Raw genomic sequence first — 14,335 nt, 5'->3', positions numbered from 1 at the left:
CGCTCTAGAACCAAACAAGCTCGCGAATCCCGTATGTGCCTTCTGACTCCTTTATACCCCTTTCCACCCATAGATGCACCTTTTATCCGACCATCTCTCACCTTCTCCCTCCCTAATGACGCAATCATTTATAATTTTAAGCGCACATCAGACCAGCTCATGTTCAAGCTATTTCTCCGGGGAGCATCCTAGCGCGTTACACCCTTGCAGAGAATGTGTGCTGGCTATATTTTTACCCCATAATAGAACGCGCTCCAACACTCCCCAATCCATGCCGTACACCTGGCCGAGCTCAGCTGCACCAATCGAAGACCGGCACTAGACTCTCTGGCTGCGTCATGCGTCATACCCGCCACACCCAGGAGCCATGGCGCCCAGCACAAATTCCTCGCCAGGGATCGCCAAGTCCAGAAAGGCAACTCTGACTAGAGTTTTCGTACAATGAAGTTCTTTTTTTTTCAGTGACACTGCATATGTCATACATGAACTAATCGGGGACATGAACCAGCAGAAAATAAGCACCGAATTCATACCCGCTTTTGGGCGCCATCTTTCGAGAGCAACATATCGTGGTTCGTAGTCAGGCACTTCGCTTAGCGAAAGCTTACGTCTGCCTTAGCCAACTAGCCGCGTGAAACATTTATAATGAGAGTGAAATAATTTCGCAGACAATAAAATCGATTACAATGGGCATAGCATGGTCTCCCATGTCGTTAATGACAGCTTACCAGCTCGAACAAACAGAATTGCATAGAATGACCAAATTCCTTCGTAACTGAAGGAAATCATTCAGCCGAAGTATAACGTATAATGTAAAAAAGTTAAAGGTAGCTGTATTTCGATAGCATGGGAAAAAGGCTTGCAACTGAAAGTGGCACAGAACACACGCAATCATAAGTGCAGGGAAGATTTGATGTACCAGCGCGAAATGAACCTATCTTATTTTCGTGAAAACATAATCACCCAGAATTACCCTTTGTGATTCTGCTTATATTAGGGTACTTTGCGTTACAAGTGGGACCAGTGCTTAAAGTCGGGGGGGGGGGGGGGCGGCTTGCCCTCCATTCTTCATGGAGGGGCTAGGCCCCCTCGGCATGTGAACTGTAGCACTGCGGCGCCCATTCTACAAGCGCTGTAGGTGATTTTATTACCAGTAGTGCCTAGTGTGGAGCAAGTCTAGCTCTGGAATTATTCTATTAATAATTTATTCGCGATTTATCGGTTGGTGTATCATGAGCAAGAACAGGAATGCAGTTATTGACGTACTGCTGCATGCATTTCATCGCGGCACTGCACCTGACCGTCACCACCCTTGTTCAACTAAGATTCTTAGCACAGCATACCGTTTCATGAACCACGTGGAGCTACCTGCTCGAGAATTAGTGAAGGTTCACCTTGGCTTCTTTAGGTTACCAGGTAATTTTCGTTCCTTTAGTTGTCAATTATGAGTGCTGTGTTATATCAGAGACGCATGCATTTTGCACACTTTTGTAGGCAAGTAGGTGTGAAACAATGAAATATATTGTTGTAGTGCCTCAGGTTGTCATTGAAGCAAGGCAAATAATGTTTATGTTACAACTAGACTTATTTGATTTGAGTTAATATATGTTCAACCCTTTACCTCCCGAGTTTTCTTTAACAAAAAGCGTTTCCAAAATGCCATTTTTTTTAAATGCTTGATTGCATTGGCACAATAAATAAGTGGCCGAAGTACACTCACAATAATATATTTATTTGAAGAACACCCATAAAATTTGTTCAGTTCCAGAGAAAGTTGTCTGCACTTTACAGCTCGAAGTTGGCTTTTTGCAGCGCCAATAAACGGAACAAAAAGTGATAGTATATATATATATATATATATATATATATATATATATATATATATATACAGGGTGTCCCAGCTATCACGCAGCACGATTTAAAAAAAGAGGAATGGTGTTACGCGAAGCAAACCTAGTGCGTATTGTTTCCAGTACAGTGGAGTAGCCGCCAGTAATTTTTTCGTTACCGAGATTTCATTAGCTAATTGTACTTAATTATCTAACTCAAGAAGTACTGTTCTAATTGTCAAAGTGTCAATGAGGAAATTGTAGAGCAACATGAAAAACTCCCGATACAGCTTTCTGTTGCTCAATACGTGCTACAGTAATGTATTTTTCCGAGTGTGAAAGGAGCCCGCGAATACACGCAGAATTGCCGCGCGACTGGCCGCTCGAGGCACTTTGGAAGTGTCTCGTTCGCTTAGGCTTTCAGTAAAGGCGTCATCGCCAGTTCAGTGTTTGAGCCGGCGACTAGGCCATCGATATCAAACAATTTACCGAGTCGTTTTTTTTGATCAAAGGCATTCGGTACATTTTATTACTTTCTCTAAAATGGCCGCTATGAGCAAGCACACATTACAAGCAGCTCACCACAGCAATCCTGTCATTCTCTAATCTTGCACTTGGCTGCTCGACAAGTTGCCTTCTTCGACACCATGGCAAGCGAAAAACATTTTGGTCGTGCTCCCGTACCACATTCTCAAGGAACGTCTTGTCTATATCGATAATAACGTCAGATGTGTGTGATCTCCGATATTGAAGTTTTAACTAGGGTATGGTACAGGTTGTCTTGTTTGTGAAATTGTCTTCAACTTTAATGTTCATTCAACAGTTAGGGGATATTAGACGCGCAGACAAATAGGCTGTGCAAAGACTTTACTTGAGGTCTGTGCCCCTAGAAGAAATCTGGCCTTTATTGCATATAAATGTATAAACATTATAGAAACAATGAGAAAATTGTGATCAAATGTTTCTAAATGAATGATTACAGCAACACAACTTTACAGAACAATGGTTAGAAATAATTGAAGGGCATCGTATGTTTAGACTTGCAAATACATTTTGAAAAATACAATGAAAGCAAAGAATGCAAAGGAACTCGTAGACATTTCACTTGATATTTATATACAGACATTGAGGTCCGAAGAAGCACTCATTATTGAAGGTATTGTCCAAAAATAGTAGTGGAATAAACGGTAATGTTTCACGCTCGTAATTATTTCTTACTTTAGGAGTGCATAGAATGTTGCTGCATGTGGTATGGGCACATGCACAGTGTCGCGAATTAGCGAGATTGCTGAAAAACGAGCCATGATGTCTAATACTCAACTATGCCGGTTAAGAAACTTATTGTGCACTTCTAGAATGATGGTAATATTCAGCTGTTGAAAAACCCGGTGGCAAAGCTGTCAATGGGTACATTGATGACGTTTCGAATATAGCACTTATGAATTTTGCGCAGTAGATAAAACTTCAAATTGTAGTGGCTCCCCACACCAAAATGCAGTCATCTTTCAACCTCCCAAATATTATCCCATCAACTTACTAAACTGCTCGCACTGCCCCGAAAATTGCTCATTTTTCGTCAAAATATCAACTTCATAAGTGATATAGTTTCTCCGAGAAACTGAAAACGGGCATATAACTTTCCGACACTGCTATTCGTACTGATATCCTCGCCGTGAAAATTCGCTTCGTCACGCGCATCACAGCAGTTAGTTTTCCCAGGAGGACACAGAATGATGTCATGCGGCTACTGAGCACTCTACTGAAATTTTGCGAGAGGCTGAATTGATGGACTAACGTTGGCATGCTTCGTGGCATGTAAAAAAGCGTTTAGACAGAATAATTACCATCCCAGTCTTCCATGATAACGTCGCCGGTAGCAACACCATCTTACGAATGACACACTATCAGAAAATACAAAGAATCCTATCCACTAAATTTGCTGTCAAATACGGCGAAATGTCGTATTTTGTCACTGAGGAATTCTTCATTCCCATGAATATTCCAGGTGTCCTTTCTTATGACGACACCTTCGGTGCTGTATCTGCTGGCAAGCGCAGTCGCGGCTACGGGTACGAGGCTTCCATCACTGAGGAAGGTGGTCAGCTTAGGTGGAACTCTGCCGAAGAGCACGGCGGGGCTGGTGATCTCGGCATTGAAGCCAACGGAATTCAGGAACGTGTATGGCCTGTCTGAGGCGAGCGGAGTCGTCTGCTGCCCCCCAGCTGGCCAGTTATGCTTCGACAGCGTGGGCTTTCCTGTTGCCGACACACAGGTGAAGGTAATGTACGACAATGTTTTGTGAATGGCCTTACAGAGTCATTTTCACTTTGATCATTGTTGCTTATCCACCTTATTTCTTGGACTTTGCCACCTAAATTATTCCTACTTAATTAAATGGTGCATCAGGGCTCCTTCACAGCTTCCGCAAACATCGAGCGTGCTAAATGTTTGGTGACAGAAATTTCGCTTGGGCTGAGAATCAACACGGAAAAGAAGTATGTGGGTTTAGAGCTGGAAGTTGGGCTAGTTCATTCTACATTAAGAGCAGCATAAGAATTTCTAGCGAAAAAAGAGCAGTAGGAAAGGAAGCAAGTGAACAGAAAGACGCTGTTCCCTTGCTTCCTTCTTTAGTGTTTTTTTTTCGCTGGAAATTCCTATAACGAACGTAAAGTGAATCAGTGCTCTTCAGCCACTTTCAAACCGCAGTTTTCTCCGTGAAGTGTACATATGCAAAAGACAAGCTTGTTTAATACAGTAGCTGTCTAAACACAAGGTATGCAGGCTGCCCCACTAAATTTTGCTTCCGGAGTTGGCTCGAACACTAATTGGTCTTTCCAGCTGACTTCGCTACTGGAATGGCGTCTGGATACGAGTAGCAATTCAGGTCTTAAAGCGAGGGTCTCAAACACGCGGCCTTTTGCAAATACCGTCGCTGAACGTGTTAATCTGAACAGAGCGTACATAGAAAGAAGTCTCAACTAGATATCCAACGGTTTGTAGCGTTTTCAATTGCTGTCGGCGATTTCACTGGCGTAACCGAGAGCGCTCAATGTGTCATTTTCATCAGAGGCATTGACGAGAATCTCTTGAAGAGCTGCTTGACTTTGTGTCGATCAACGGAACAACCACTGGTGCAGGAATTTTCTCAGGGCATGAACAATGGGTCGAGCGGGTACAATTGCAATGGGAGAAGCTTGTCTTTCTCGCAATTGACGGCTCCACATGGATGATTAGACCCAAGAACGGACTCGTCGGGCGTCTACAGGTGAAGGTTGCTGCACTCAATGTGGATTCTGTGGAAGTCCAATGCATTCTGCAGAAAAGAAGCACATGGCGCAATTGGCTGTAAACGAAGTACTTCATTACCACTGTTTTGCACAGTGAACTTTACTCGGGTTTACCTATTGAACTAGCGTCAGTTCGTGTCTTTGTTAGAGGCTCTGGCAACAGTAAACAAAATGGCATTCTGGACCACGCTGGCGTGCAATGGTTCAGTAGGGTCATCGCAACTACTAAACGAAATGACTGAACTGCAGGCCAGCATGACGCTCAAGCCAAAGTTTCTAGACGTTCGTGTACGAGAATTTAGTTCCTCGAAAAGCGCATACTTCCTGCATTGCCCAAAGAGCTGCAAGATTTTGCACCATGTTTGGTAGCACGTATGTCTGCGAGCAGCTATTTTCTTTGATAAACGTGAATAAATCGTACCTGTGCCCATGAATGACTGCCACACATCTCCGGTTTACCATAAGGACCGCGTCGGCACAGTATCTAGCTCCGGACATTCCATCCTTGGTCTCATTGAAGCGTTGGCAGGTATTATTAGGACAGCATCTGTGAAAGCAGCGGAGTGTTGTTTAGAGGAAGTAAAACGTTCGTCGTCTCTTTCGTGTCTCCCACCTCCCTTTTTTGTACTGGGGTTTGTCCGGTGTAATTGGGCTTGTTGTACTTGCTGGGCATATTTGCAAGTCCCCCCCTCCCCCATTTAACATGCCACAGTGCGGCCCTCGAGAAACTCTATGGAATATAAGCGACGGTGTTGAATGTGAGTTTGAGACCCCTGTCTTAAAGGGACAGGTGAGCTCTGGTGAGTGTCGTCGCGTGACGCTGTCAGCTTGCCTTATGGTGCGGCGCAGAACAACAGGGCAGACCCACTCGAAAGATTGACCCTAAATGTTACAACCACGTACCGAGTGGCCTTACATAGCACGACATCAGTGTACCATCACATCGTACCCGAATAAACGTCGCCTTACCATATATGTGCACAAACAGCGACAGTCGTTTAGCCACAATGCAATGTGTTCAATAAGGCTCTTACTGGAACCATGTTTCATTCCTCTGCGCACAATCTGTCACATCAAATATTTCTCTAAATTCTGCTATATATCTTTACTTGGCATTTCTGGCGCCGTGCAATATGACATTGAGGCAGGGCTGGTAATGCAATTCTTGTAAGGAGGGCATTTTTAGTCTTCCTCGCGGACACCTGCCTCAACCTGACACTTGATGCTCTGAGCGATTCTGTATCTTGCATCCGTTGAACATTGTGTGAATGGGTCGCATCGTGTATAATCCTGATCATCTGGACTAAATTATTATTTGTTTGCTATGAACCATGCTTTGGCATGGTCGTTTTTTAGTAGTTTTCTTTCCCTATTATGTAATGATTACGTAGGAGTTATAAGGTAAATAGACAATGATGATAGCAGCCACTTAAATTGCTTACATTGTGGCACCGTAGATCTGTGATCCGAAGTCCAAGAAGACGATGGCTCCGCTGGAACGTGGTGAAATAATGGTGCGCTCGCCGAACATGATGGTAGGTTACTACAATCACTGCGAGGCAACAGCTGCCGCTCTCGACGTTGACGGCTGGCTTTGCACAGGTGAGCTGCCAAACATCATTCAGGGTATTTTTTTGTTTACCTCTAGCAATGCCCACCATTACCGGTGGGTATTAGCGAAATAGCGCGCGAGGAGTTAGTGTTATATTTCATTGTTATTCTTGTTATTGTTAATGCCTCTGTCTTCCTAAACGATAAGGGGGAATATATTATTACAATGCCTACCCTAATGTATTTGACAGAATCTGTGGTATAAAATTTTCTAGTACTGCTGCTAGAGACTAAATGCATGAATAACTAAAAGAAAACAAATACTCATGCCCACTGAAGTGAAAAATTATTGAAAAAAGCTCAATATTTTGGCCGCCACACTAGAGCGTTTTTGATAATAAAGGGGAAACAGAAAGGGTGCGAGGTGATATGTGGTTGATTACATGCCATAGGGTGCTGGCGCTGATCGGGTTAAAATATCCACCGTTCAGATTCAAAGTTCGTGCAGTCGTCTGGACTTGCAGCAATGGAAGATAGAAGCACAGACGCGCGGAGGAGCCGGCCGGCGTTGCAACGCCGGCTCCTCCGGCGATGCAATTCCGGCGCTTGCTAGGCAACGGCTCAGCTCGTGGTTTCATCGGCTCCTCCTCTGACGTCATGCCAGGTGGCGCGGCGAGCGGCGCTGCCAGCTGTGGCGGTTGCTAGGCAACGGCTCAGCACGCGGTGTAGCCACCGACCAGAGTGAAAGGGCGAGAATGCGGCCAATGTAGCTCTCGCTACAAGAAATACGTTCTGGGAGTAGGAGGCCCCGGGTTCAGAGCTTTCCGATACGGCTTCATGGGCACATGCGGGAGGAAGCAAGAAAGTCGGTTTCCGAGAGATGTGTGGTTACGCTGTAAAACTGGCTCTTCGAATTGCGGCTCTCATTGTTATTAACATTATTAACATTGTTGTTATTAACATTATTAACAAGATACTTTGTCCAACGCTCAATAGTGAGAAAGCATGCATACCCTGACGGTTTATACTCAAATAATTAAATTGCCCGGATGGTTTGAAATGCATGCACAGGAGGAATAAAAGCGCAACTGCAAAGTTCTTCAAGTTGTGCTAGAAACCACGACTTGCCGAGGGCAGCGATGTTCGTGATTATCTTGCAAGCGAACCACGCACATTGCTGCTACCCGCGCAAGTTACTTTCATTACTCCTTATTTTATTGTAGAGTATCGCGAAAGCTGCGCTATTCTAATCTCTAATTTATGCCGAGTTGTGTCCAACTAGTCTACTGAATGCTAACACAGCACGCTGTAGCCAAAACTCAATAAACACAAACACATGTCATAAACACAGACATTTCCCAATAGGATATATTAATGTGTGAATAATGCACACGATAGCTAGATTTATGCTATAACAATTGTTCGTGGCCAAACAATGTGTAAAAAGGAGCTGTACTCACAAATTAGAAACTTCAAAGGTTCTCTTACACCAAAACCAAAATGTGCGCATGGCATCGGTCGTCCGCTCAGTTCAGTACATCTCTATCGTTGCCGGCATGCAAACGCGCAATGGAGGCTACCGTGCCGCACTTTTCATCTGAGACACCGCACAAGCACATGTAGACTAGCACAGGCAGAAAACTTACTGAAAAGCAGCTACTAAAACGGTGCACGATTATGAATTACTACAGATTACTACAGATTACTACACTACAGATTAAGATCAAATGGAGAGTTCGGTAGCAGGTTTCTTGTTGGATAGTCAGGTTTTTTTCGCAAACAGCACTGCAAACAGTAATACAGAATAGCAAGAGCTTGTAGTGGCACAGAAAAAGTAACGTCGCGCGTTAGAAGGGTGCTTTACAGCGAAATACTTGAGTGTAGGGCCTCACGCTACGAGCAGAGGTCAGAAAATGATGATCGCAACACTACAGCGCTCCTGCCGGCAAAAGGAGGAAACCCGAACAGAACTGCTCTCAGTGCGCTCTGCAGACAGACGGGGTTGTTGAGACACCTGTCTATTCTTCCACTGTTGTCCGAGTCATCCCAGCTGAATATAATTCCGGAGTGTTCGAGTCCGAGTGAGCCCAGCTGAGTATAGATGTGGTGAGTTTGAACCCGAGTGAGCCTGGCTGAGTATAGGTCTGAGGAGTCTGAGTCCGAGTGCTCCCGGCTGAGCAGCACTTCGGTGACTCTGAGTCCGAATGAACTCTAAGAAAAAAAAAGAAAAAGAAAAAAAATCTGTGAGGAAGTCTGAGTAAGCTCCGTTTTTTTGCCAACCTATGGTCTAACGCCTGAAAGCAAAGCAGTCTGGCATACTTTGACAATAGGAATCGCACTAGACAATCAGTCAGTCAGTCAGTCAGTGTGTCGGTCGGTCGGTAGGTCGGTCAGTCAGTCAGTCAACAAACTTTATTAAGGTCCTAAGAAACTACTAAGTCGTAGTTGCGGGCCGCTCCCACGTTGGGGCCGGAAGACCATGGTCCTCCGCTCGTTCGCGGGCCCTCTGGACAGCCCTTATTGTAGTAAATTAAGCTCGCGGGCCGAGCAAATGATTTAGTTGAAATTTTAGAATACGGAAGGTAACAGGAGCATGGTAGCCTTTTCAGTGTGAGGGTGAGAGAGGGGGGGGTAAAATCTTTCTGTGCTGTGGGTGAGGGTGGATAATTTTTATTGGTTAGGACAAGGGTGAGGGAGGGTGGTGAAATTCTTCAGCGTGACGGTGAGGTGAGTGCGGTAACTGCGGCGTGAATGTGAGGGAGAAAACAAAAAAAGAGGGTATATGGGCACCTCTAGTCGCCGTTCCTGCTTTTTCATCCAACTCATGTCATACGGCCGTCGTCACCCTGTCCTCGTTATACCGTCGTCATCACTTCAGAATCATCATCCCGTCTTAGAATGTCATTGCGGTTATCGCGCCTTCGTCGTTTCCTCGACGTCATTCCATCTTCATCATTCCATTGTCGTGAATGCATTGTGAGCCGTGGTAATGCCTTGTTGGTCATGGGGGAACCATAGCAAGCAAGTGCCATAGCTAGATCTGCCAATCCTGGAGGTAGTGTATTTCGCATACAACAGCCGAAGGAATGGAAATGCCAGTATGACCCGCTACAGATTCTACGAAAGGTGTCTTCAGAAATACGGTGTGTCGTTCTACATTGCTTGACTGCTAATGCCAATAACGTTGACAATCATCACGAGAAGGCTTCTGCAGAATGTTTCTTTTTTTTCTGTTTTAGTAATACTCCGTGTCAACAGTGACGCACCTTGTGCATTATAAAAGCCCACTTGAGGTAATAAAACTGTCACTTTCTTGTCATTTGTAGTTCTGTCCTACGTGCGTATTCTATCGTCTTCTCAACTTACACTGTTTTAATTAGGAAATAACGTAACGAAAGGTTAATGTGGAATTCACACTGAACCTTAGTAACGGTACCACAGCAGCTGTCTTACGCTACTCTAATGTGGTTTGCATGGTATGTGACCACATCAGAAATTTAAGCCGATTGGAATATGCAAATGTAATCCTGCTCCTGCAATCACATTCCTTAGACTGATCTGTCCGCATTGAAGCGCGGCCCAACAAGCATCAAAGTTCATGTGATTCGTGGAAGGATCGAAGTCAATTAGACGCTGTGTGTTCCCAGGGAACCTGGGCTTCTACGATGTCTTGTGAAGTACGTGAGTGACACAGAGTGCGCGCGCAGGGGACATGGGCTACTACGACGTCTCTGGTCTGCTATTTGTGACCGAGCGGCTGAAAAGCGTCATCAAGTGCCTAGACACCAAGGTGGAGCCCTTCGAGGTAGAGCAATGCGTTCTAGAGCTTCACTATGTGGCCGAAGTAGCCGTGCTCGGGGTGGCGCACCCGGTGCTCGGAGAGGCACCGGCCGCCATTGTGGTCCTGCGACGAGAATGGAAGGCGGAGAAACAGTGCCACATCGCAAAGCGGATCAAAGAACACGTGGCAGGTACGTTATCGCAAACAGTGCTGAATTTCGACCAAGCCAACTCCATTCGCGATGGTAGCGCCGTAGCGTGCATAGTGCGAAATCAGAGCGTAAAATGTGAAACAATATCTACATCAACACTAGTCCATTAACTGTGTGTTTACTGAGTTCCTTACTAAAAGAAGCCCAGAATACGTGTGTGTCTGTCCTTTCTAATACGTTAACTTTATTAGGGTACTGCACGTACTTTTTGGGGGCTATCTATCTATGTTTGCTTGTATGTTTGTGTTCGTTTTCCCGCCTATCTGGGGTCACTGGGTAGTCGGTGGTGGAATGGTTAGCGCATTGGGCTGCCGTGCTGAAGGAACCTGGTTCTAAACCAACTGTCAGAACAGCTTGGGTCCCTGAGTATGTGGCGTTGTGTACATACGTGCCGCTCTTGAATGAACCTCTTTGACGCCGACGCGGGTCACTGTAGATGCGGGTACCGTAGTAGGTAGCACTGTTCGAAGAACCTTTTAAGCGCCCACTTGGAGCCCTGTGTATGTGCCAGTAGGGGTGTTCTGCTCTTTAATGAACCTCTTTGACGCCAACATGGGTAATTCGGTATGTGCCACTGGCGATGTGACGCTCTACAGCGATGAAAAGGATCCCGTAAATTTTATCCGATGTTAAGCGGAACCGAACCCACGTCACAAGGATTGCTGAAGGACAGCGACCCGACGCATTAGCAGCCTGCTCCACAATTGCGCTGGGTGTGTGCCGGTTTTCGCTGAACGCCGTTCACGCCAACTTTTTAGCGAGCTGCACCGTGAATGCACTGCGCATATGTGCCGCTCTTCAATCGTACCTCTCGTCAACTTGGGTCTCTGAGTATGTGCCACTGGGCGTGGCAACTTTCAGAGTTCGCAGGCACTGGCGCGCAATGCTTCTCGTGTCCGAGGCCACGCGCGGACTTCTGGGTGGCGCCACCAGATGGCGAGTAGTGTCCAGAAGGAAGAGCGAGAGAGGATCCCGGCTGCTACGTGACGTGTTGCTCAGCGTTTTCAAGCACCGCCGCGCCGTTAGTTTCGGAGCAGTGTTGCCAACTTTTTTCATCGATAATGGGATAAAAATATGAATGATCATTATTATTAAGCCCTTTTTTGTGTGGGTGCAAGTGTGCAAACGTATTGCGAAACGAAATTTAAAAAAAAGATGCTTCCGTGAACTACAATCACTGGCCGGAAATAAGGTTGAACTATCGGGTAGCGATTAAAATTGCTGAAAAGTGTCCTCCGTTTTATCGTGGTATGGTCGCGTGTCCACTGTGTGCATAGGTTCGCTGGCGTGGCTTGGCCTACAGGGTGACTGTCATCACTGACCCTGTGGACCTTCATCTTGCCGATATAGCGAACAAAGTGCCCGAACGGCGTGTAACCGAAGCAGCGTTTATCGTTCCTTCGAAGACCAGCCCGTACAGTAAGGATGGTTTTCCTCACCTCAGTGAACATTCTGGTATTTAGCCTTATTCAGTTGGCTGAAAACATGCTCATAATATGCGCTGGATCATGACAGCTAAATTACCGCTATGGCAAAAATAGCGAATTTAATTGTTTATGCTTTTAACCGGAGCCATTTAACGAGGCAAAATCCCCCAGAGCATGTGGACGACAATGGCCAAGAGCGACACTGTTACGAGCAGCCGAAACTGCTATATCTACAATTTAGTTGCGGCATCAAAACATTCTGGAAGAAGCGCAAAGCATTCGCACTGTTTGTGGATGATCATCCTAATTAACTTTGACTACCAAAGGACGTAAATATGCTGCAGGACTGCGACATGTGGAGCACGAATTACTGTCAATAAATGATAAGGTCGCCCGCCAAAAAGAAAGACCACATTACAAGGACGCCGCGACAAAACTCGATGCCCGCAAGCAAACAAGTTTTCCCGCTAGGCAGCGCAAGAAACCGGCAAATTTAGCGGTAAAACCGCCGAATGAGCAATATTGCTTGAAAAGACACGTGCAGGCTTCGCAGCGGTGGCACTAGATAGCTTCGAGTGTTCTTAGAGAAGCACGAAAGAGTACTTTCGCTGCCGCACACGCCTCGTGCATAAGTCGTTTCGACAGTGGCAATATATTGTGTCGCTATATCAATTCAATGCTAACGCATTACCGTCGACCGTCCTCGTTAGATGGGTTCTGCGCATTGTTTTATTTAAAAGGGCAGAAAAGATTGTCGTTCCGTTAAATATTAGGCAGGTCACAGTAAGCACTATACCTGTGCGGTTCGTTTTTGTCGTTTGTTGTTAAACTAGCCGCCCTAACACAATTGTTGGATAGAGGGTGGTAACCGTGCATCTGCAACTTGTTGATAGAATATCATATCCACGCTAATAGTGTTTTGTTTCGTTAGCTGCATAAAGTAGTATGTATTTCTGTAAGGAATTCAATGCAACGTGACAGGACCATTCGGACTCTATGGAGCGCAGCAGTGTCGTAAGCTCACAACCTGTGCTTCTTATTCTGAACGGTGCCCGTTACATCTTTTCTGACAACAACGTTAGCGGACGGAGACCATCCCGTGAAGTCTCTAAGGAGCACACTCAATTTCTGCATTTGATAAAATTGGAGTGAGCGACCCTTTCTGTTCGCACGCCTACCCTTTGAATGCGTGCATGTGCTTCAGTGCTTCGTTGTCCTTTTTCTCTCTTTAAGTAGTAGTCCCGTGCCTTGTGTGACGCAAGTTACACTGCTCCAACTATGGGGACTGGTACCTGTATGGAAATAAATTGTGGTGGCTGGAGCACCAACTGAAGCGGTGCACAGCCATAGCTGAACGACTGCTGAATTTCAAAGCCCGCAATTGTTATCCAGTCTTATGGCACGTCGTTGCACGTCTATGATGAGCAATATTTTATGTACATTAACTCATTTCTCCCTTTCGAGGTAGTGGCATCAAAAGTATTTTCTTGTAATGTACTTTGTACATTATTATTCATTAAAGTAAAATAGTGTTTAAAATGCGTGTTTATTTATTTTGCAGAGAGATTGGCTATTTACAAGGGACTACACGGCGGGATAGCTTTCGCTGAAGAGCTGCCCAAAAACAGAAGAGGGAAACTGCTGAAGCACCTTCTGATGACTGAGTTTGTAAAGCTTAAGAAGGCCGGAACCTTTTATTAAACGCTGTCGAGGACATACACACATGTTTGTACTGATATACTTTAGTTACAAGTCCCAGGTAATATAACACTGAAATACCATAACATGATTAAAACCTGATGAATACTTATTTCAAACGTTGGTGCATTCAAATTATTAATTAATTTACGGATGTAATATGCACAAGGAGCCTGTCAACCGAATCCGTTTAGCAACTTTCTTGTCTGTTTACCTAGAAATGTTTCTATGTAGCGATGGGCGATATTTAGAGACATTACAAAACCATTGGCAACATTTTAGCGACTTAGCAGATATGAAAGTTGCTTTAATATGGCTTTGCAGGGCACAGGCTATTATTAAGACTACAATTAGGCGGGTGAAATTGGGTGTACGGTGCGTGGACGCTGTTATCATCATGAAGCAATAATTTTCTTCACGTATGTGTTGCTCACACCAAGCTAGTGCTTCATTCACAGCGTGGTGATCTTCACATGCTTCACATACTAACAAAATGCACGGTTTTCTCGCCTTTTTTTGCAACGCCGCTTTTAATGGGTCTTCAAGCTGAA

General features: G+C 45.2%; 1 protein-coding gene across 7 annotated transcripts in view; it reads left to right on the top strand.

The window, feature by feature from the left end:
- LOC119458356 (uncharacterized) overlaps positions 1–13,804 on the top strand; it is a 153,793-nt gene extending 139,989 nt beyond the window's left edge. For 4 of the 7 annotated variants that reach the window (XM_049671119.1, XM_049671118.1, XM_049671117.1 and 1 more), the window contains exons 8-11: positions 3,835–4,107; positions 6,574–6,718; positions 10,375–10,638; positions 13,648–13,804. In XM_049671119.1, the coding sequence (XP_049527076.1) occupies positions 3,835–4,107; positions 6,574–6,718; positions 10,375–10,638; positions 13,648–13,787 (822 nt within the window). In that variant the 3' untranslated portion in view covers positions 13,788–13,804. The remainder of the gene's footprint in view (positions 1–3,834; positions 4,108–6,573; positions 6,719–10,374; positions 10,639–13,647) is intronic. The other 3 variants (XM_049671113.1, XM_049671116.1, XM_049671114.1) reach the window with 3 other exon arrangements.
- Positions 13,805–14,335: the final 531 nt, after the last annotated feature.

Source organism: Dermacentor silvarum, chromosome 7 (genome assembly GCF_013339745.2).
Source record: "Dermacentor silvarum isolate Dsil-2018 chromosome 7, BIME_Dsil_1.4, whole genome shotgun sequence".
NCBI classification, from domain to species: domain Eukaryota; kingdom Metazoa; phylum Arthropoda; class Arachnida; order Ixodida; family Ixodidae; genus Dermacentor; species Dermacentor silvarum.
This window is presented reverse-complemented; position numbering and strand designations above follow the sequence as displayed.